Source organism: Etheostoma spectabile, chromosome 10, assembly GCF_008692095.1.
Source record: "Etheostoma spectabile isolate EspeVRDwgs_2016 chromosome 10, UIUC_Espe_1.0, whole genome shotgun sequence".
Taxonomy (NCBI): domain Eukaryota; kingdom Metazoa; phylum Chordata; class Actinopteri; order Perciformes; family Percidae; genus Etheostoma; species Etheostoma spectabile.
In genome coordinates, this window is record NC_045742.1 from 6,334,737 (window position 1) to 6,341,700 (window position 6,964).

Consider the following 6,964-nt stretch of genomic DNA (forward strand, 5'->3'; position numbering starts at 1 on the left):
TTGGAACGTGTGCATTCAAAAGTCATGCAACAGAAAACCCAGATTGGACACAAAGTCTAGATAGCTGTCTGGATTTACCCTAAAAACATTTGAGGAGCAGTTAACCATAGTCTTCATAAATTGACCGGAGTTTATAACTCTATACAAAGAAAGCGGAAAGTAACGGATATCCGGCGGTTATTTCCAGCGACATCGGAACAATCCGGTTGGTGGAACGTTGTGGATGTAGACTATGGCTTACTAAGACTTAAACACACACTGTTCAGTATCAAATGTTAAGTCAAATCACTGAATATGGACCAAACATATTGTTTTTCTCTATGAAATGAAAACACAAACAGTAACTTAAGTGAGACCAAACCCAGGTCTTTTTATGTAACAATCATGACTTGTCATACAGAGCCCTCAGGACCATAAAGGTGAAGTTCAAATGAAGGATACAAAAGTTATGATTATACATTGTACATAGTCATTTTCATTACACAAATTAGCATACAGTTTTAAAACAATGTATGTAGTGCATGCTCTTATCACCTTATACAACGCATATACATATTAACTGAAGGTAACAGAACTATTACCACAATAAAGGTCTGCATTGGGCTGAGACGCAAATTTGGCTCTACAAATGGCTATATCATACAAATGTATAATTGAATAAAAGACCATAGAAAGTCCACAAACACAAAACGGCTTTTAAACATGAACAGGGATTGACTTTAATCCCTGTAGAAAGCCCACAACAAAACCAGCAAATTCCACACAACTTAATTTTTACATTTAAACACAATTGGTTCCAGATTGTAGATTTTTTTTTCAGTGATAATGTGGTTTTACTCACATGTTGAAGTTATCACTAACAGAAAGCTTGGTCAGCCAAGAACCAAAGCCTTGCTGCAGCAGAAACGCCCTCAGCACATTCTTGGCTTCCTGGTACGGCTTTGCCATCCTCTTTAGTGACAAAAAAAAAAACAATATAAGTGGATAACGATTTGTACAGAGATCTTTTCTAAATCAAATTTATACCTGTCTTGACAAAATCCTTTTTAAATATAAAATGATGAAGTTAAGATAGTACATGCCTTGAGCAGAGAAAATAATGTATCAAGCGTTTAAGTGTTATATGTTTATCAAACTGAAAATCATATCACATGTAAGTGTTTTGATTCATTTTAAAACAGGATCTGCTTTTGAATACCAATAGAGTGAAATTCAGTGGTTTAGGGTTGCAACCTGTTTTATTGCTGTAGTACAAGTGTTACTTTGGTTTACATTAAACACTGTTGAGGTTACCTTGGCTTCTGTGTAGGAGCTTGTGGCCAGCAGGTCCTGCCTCTGGGCCTCTTTGGCCACCAACCTGAAGCGGTGCAGCATCGCTGCTTTGCACAGACGGCTTGCAAGAGCAGGGCCACTCTTAAAGGGAGATCTACAACCAGATAATCACTGTAATGAAAATGTGTTTGCTCACAGACAAAGCAAGCAAAATAACAAAAAATTGTAAAAGACAATTTCAAAAATGACAAATCCAGTGGAATTGTCCTTTATTGGAATCGTTTGGAGGATTTGGTCTGATCATTTGTTGTTAATTTAACATTTGCAAGGCGCTTGTTGTGTGGCAGCCATGGAGCACAGTAAGCAGCACTCTAGTGAGGCTTTACTTTATAAAAAAAAACTGTAAAACTGCAAAACACATACACCAAACTTTCCTCTTATTTGTGAAATGTGGCATGTGACCCTATTCAACTCCACCCTCAAAGAATTGGAATCAAGACGTAATAAGAACGGGAATCAAAAGGAAAAATCAGAATTGCTAAAATCCAGAAGATGCCCAACCCTAATCTCTACACAGCTGACTGACAAGGGAATTTGTCAAGTTGAGAACCACTGGCTACAGTTTTAACTTCTCACACTCGGTAACTTGCCCATTACATTTCCAGGCAGCATTGTTTCAACCTTAAAATTAATTTATCCATTAATTATGCTTTGATTGCGCAGTAAGCTTTGAAGAGATTTCTAATTAATTGCAATCCAATCTCTTAAAAGTTTGAAATTGGAAATCCCCACCAGATAAACTATTTGCCAACAAATATGAATATATGCAAAAAAAACATTGGCAGCTACATACAACACCCTACAGTCAACTTCCTATACAGTCATCCTTACTGCTCTACGGTCTTGCCCTCCAGGCCATCCACAACCTCCAGGGAGCTGTCACCTTCACTCCAGTTGATACCGTAAGTCAATTGGCATTTGTCGGCACTGTTAGTAGCCACAGAAGGCACCAGGCTGATGTAGGGCCTCATCATGCAGTAGAACATGGGCAGCTGAGACGTGATCCCCTCCACACGCTGACTCACAGAGATTTTCATGCCACGGATATCACTGCAGTCAATGTCACCTATAAGATTTAAAAAAAAAAATTGTTCATATATATCTTTTAGCAAATACCTATGTACAGTTATACTTGAACACTGGATCATGTTATTTGTCTGATAGACTTCCTCTACTACTTTTATCAAGATTAACTTTTTAAACAGGAAACTTAAGTCTTTTTCAACTCTGACCCTATTTTTCCAGCTTTTTGTATCTAAGTAACTACAATTTTTTTTTTCTTTTTTTTTTTTTAATGGGTCCAGCATTGAGTAAGAGCGCTTGAGTCGTGAAACAGTCTGCAATGTAATCCTTCGGTTCGATTGTCCACAGTCAAAATTTCCAATAAAAGTGCTTGTTTTTGCCAATGACAGGTTCAAGTTGTGTGTGACTACTTTACGGACCCTACAGATGAACATTTTTCTTTACCTTTTGCTTTATCCAATCTGTTTGTTATTGGGTCTAACCAAGTCTCACTCAAGGAGAAGTTTCGATCTAAACTCTCACATGGTCTCTTCCACATTGTAGTCGGAAATCCAGAACCAAATCCGAAAAATGAAGGGTCTGGCATTGAGTAATGAAAGTTGCCCATCTCGAAGGGCGGCACCAAGTGTTTATTTTAAAATCTCACTGCACGCAATTGGATAATGCTACAACCAATCACAACAACACAAAGGGTGACGTATCCAGAGCCCCATACGCTAAGCTACAGGGATGTCACCAGTACTGATACTTACTTTACTTTCTGGTTCTAAAATGACAAAACACCAACAATGCCCATTTTTTTGAAGCACCGTAAGCACTGTTAGTGACGATGCCAGCGTTAGCAGCATCGGTGCTGCGCCTCTTCCAGAGCTGATGGGTGCAATATATGCTTCAGAGTGTTCCAGTCGACACATTCAGAAGAAGGAGGTCACAAACAAGTGCCCAAAGTTACGACCTTCTACTTCCGGTTCAGATCTTTCGGAAAAATATGGACGAGAGTCAACAGTACTCAACTGAATGGCATGTTCACTGCAAACTCACGGCCATTTCTTTCGGATTTTAAGAAACAAAAAGAAAGCTAATCATGAGTTAAAAGCAAGATGGCCAAAGCTGAAGGAAGGGGTCCACACATGGGTGCTTGATCAACATGATGCCGGGAGAGGCTTGTCAACATTGCAGTTACGTCTTCACACCTTGGTAGTTGTTCTGTGTGATATTGTATAGTTGAAAGATGGGAGGGTGGCCTTGACCAACTGCCACTTTGCTTTTTTGAAAGCCATGCTGTCTCTCTCTTTCTCATGGGCGGGCCAAATTCTCTGGGCGGACAAAGAAGAGAAAGGGGAAGTAAGCTTGCTCCCTAAGACCTCATAAGGTGCAAGATTCCAGATCGGCACATCTATGCTTTCATTTCTCAAAGGCAGACCAGGATACCCAGGAATTGGTTTACACCTATCACATACCATATTCAGCCTGTTCTGTGTGCTAAATGTCTGTTCTTGATCTTGGATTTTGTGAAATTAATTTCTAAATAAATGCATCTTATAGTCCAGTGTGACTTTTACGTACAGGTTTTTTTCCTCTTCATGACACATTTTTGACTGATACAACTTACACTCTGGACCTACTTATAGTCCAGAAAATACGGTAAATATTCAACCATGACATTAAAAGTCTTATAAATAACAGGCTATGCTATCTGTAATTTTACACACATCCAATTGTGGTGAAAATAGAATCCAGGTTGAAAAATACAGAAGTTTCCCTTCCATTCTCAAATCAGGTTAGGTTACAAATCAGGAAGTCTACCATTCTGATTTAATTGTCTGATAGCTATACTGTCTCACTTTACACAACCCCTGGAGTGATTATGCTGTTGCATTTCAGGATTTGGAAAAGGCAGCACAGAATTAGAATAGGGCATCTGCTTTTAAATTCTGTTTGCAAGGGGAAAAAACTGATTATCCTAGTCTAGTGAGATTGACTTGCCTATGAGGATGCTTTGGACATAGACAGGCTCAATGAAGTGGCTGAGCAAGGCTCCCTGGTATCCTAGTACCTGCCACTGAGTTAGCTTGTCTGTGGCGGACATGCTGACCACCTTGGAAGTAGATTGATCAAAGGATGAAGAGAACACAGAGAACACCTAAAAGAAACAGATTAATTTGTAGTTAAGCAGCAATATTGCAGGCAACAATTGCAATGCAAATTATATTACAACTCTATTATACATTTAGAAATATACATCTTCACTTGTGTTGCATATATCATAAAAGCAACATCCCCTACATGAGAGAAAGTAACAGTATTAAACCTTTCCCTCCACTGAGAGGTGGAGACTGATCTCGTTGTTGACCTGCCATGCCGAAATGGAGAGCGGATTCAGGCGCCTGAGAATAAAGCACAGAGCTGAGGAAAGGACATTGCATTTGTAGAAACTTTATTTGTGCTACTTTTTCCATAGCTGGCATTTTTGTGTCTCTTACAAATACCTATCTGCTATAAACACAGATCCCTTTCCCTTACTCAAGACCCTGAATATATCACACCACTTGATCTGCTGTGCCTCATAAGAAAAATGCGGTTGGAACCTCTAAAGGATGAAGTTGATAATTACACTCACAGTTTAGAAGAGATTGCAGCACCCTTTGGCAGTTGGTTCACATAAAGGTGGAGGGTAATGCCATTCTTCAGGCTGAGGAGACCGCTGCTACTGTTCTGCTGGAAGATCGACTTTTCTGTCAGATTGGCAGTTTTGCTGAAGAACATCAGCAGGTGTCGGTAGAGAAACCTGCCAGCAAAGCATGAGAATGGCTCATTATTATGGAACATGTGAAATATATGCAGTTACAGTGTCTAGAGTAAAACCTTACATGGAGCAATATTAATAGTGTATTAACACTTGCATTACAGGATAATGAGAACTTTTTTTTGGTTTCTAGACATACCATGACCCAAACAAACAATCTAATATACACCAGTGTTTCCTCAATGACGATTTTAGTGTGGCGCATCGCCATGGCAAAATTTCTGCCGCCACGGTATCAGAAAAAGAGCAGACACACAATGTAGTCACGGCTGCCTTTTAATTGATCCTGCCGACTAATGCACCCCCGGCTGGCTGCCGCTGACATTGCAATTAAACAAGTAGTACTATTCAGAGGTTATTGGACCTGTCTAGTTAAACTCAGTAGTTTATTGTTAAACAATCGCTTTCTTCCGAGTTGACTATTAAACAAGGAGCTCCACCAAAAACATTACCCTGGGAGATGGCTTAAAAAAGCAGACACCAAAATCAAGGTAAGAAATTGAAAAACTGTGCCTAACATACCATAACATTAGTTTGCCACACATCTCGAAATTTGGACAAATTCTTGTAGACTTAACTGCTGGCTAAACTAACCATCCTCTCTGCTGGAGCATTTATGGATGTACAGTTTACAAGTCCAAAACAAACCAACGTGGCTAGGCTACTTGATATGCATGTGAATGACGCCATCTTTGTGTTCAAATCTTCATTCTTGATGATGCTGGTTGTATTCTTGCCCTCATGACCCTTGACATGGAACTAGGTATAAATTAATTTCGTTAGTTGCTGTTTGGACAGACCTACCCCCATTGCTAAAAAGAAATCCTAAAGGAAACACTGTACACGGAGGGTCATGTTTGCAAATTACCTCATAAGGGATCTCCTTGCAGTTACTACGGCATGGGAGTCATGCACAATCCGTCCACTCATGGAGGCACTCTCTTTAGTATTAAAGTTCCCCGTGCCTAGAGCAACCACCTCACATCCACTTGCTATTGAGAAAGAGTAGTTTTGTAAGTACACACACAAATTTTCTGACCAGACCTAATGGAACTAGAAATTCAACACTGCTCCTTATTATACAGTATGCAGTAATATATATAGTATGCATAATGCAGTCGACAAAGTATCATAAACAGCTGTACAAACAGTGTAATAAATACTACCTTTGTATAGCTTATAAAGTCCAATTTCCCATTAGTATTTTCTTGCCTTTACACTGTGCCCACCAATGTCAGACTAAACAATTGTTATTGTATACAATATGATTCAACAACCCAATCCAAAGTAATTTTAGATGAAAACCTGTGTTATTTAACTATTTACAGACCAACCTTCAGACCAGGATATTCTCCAGCTTTTGCTAAAGCTCACTTACAAGTCTGAATGATAAATGCTGCTGTGGTGCCCGCACAAGCAGAGAACTCTGGGTGGCTGTTCATCAGTTTAGTGAGCTGATTCTTAACAGCTTGTGGAATCTGGAGGTTGACAGAACTCTTCCTTTCTGAATGGCAAAAAAAGATAATACAGAATAACAATGAACTGCGCTTTAACTTATTTCATTACAGACCCCTGAATGACAGATGTATGTACAGTCTAGAGATGTGCATATTCTACAGTAGTGTGTGTTTATACAGCATTTCCTGTAGTGATCAATTTATTGGCTGGCCAATATATCAGACCGATATTGGCAGCTGCTGCGTTCGCCAATTTTCCCTGCATTATTTACAGAAAGGCATCTGCATAGGCAACTCTGTGTTGCAAGTGAGATGCTGCAGTTCACGTGCAGACCAGGCACTGCCT

General features: G+C 39.4%; 1 protein-coding gene across 3 annotated transcripts in view; it reads right to left on the reverse strand.

Moving 5' to 3' along the window:
* Positions 1–345: 345 nt before the first annotated feature.
* adad1 (adenosine deaminase domain containing 1 (testis-specific)) overlaps positions 346–6,964 on the reverse strand; it is an 11,381-nt gene continuing 4,762 nt past the window's right edge. For all 3 annotated transcript variants that reach the window (XM_032527366.1, XM_032527365.1, XM_032527367.1), the window contains exons 6-13: positions 6,540–6,665; positions 6,030–6,153; positions 4,976–5,143; positions 4,667–4,742; positions 4,342–4,498; positions 2,164–2,398; positions 1,294–1,426; positions 346–951 (exon numbers count right to left, since the gene is read on the reverse strand). In XM_032527366.1, coding sequence (XP_032383257.1) covers positions 838–951; positions 1,294–1,426; positions 2,164–2,398; positions 4,342–4,498; positions 4,667–4,742; positions 4,976–5,143; positions 6,030–6,153; positions 6,540–6,665 — 1,133 coding nt within the window. In that variant the 3' untranslated portion in view covers positions 346–837. The remainder of the gene's footprint in view (positions 952–1,293; positions 1,427–2,163; positions 2,399–4,341; positions 4,499–4,666; positions 4,743–4,975; positions 5,144–6,029; positions 6,154–6,539; positions 6,666–6,964) is intronic.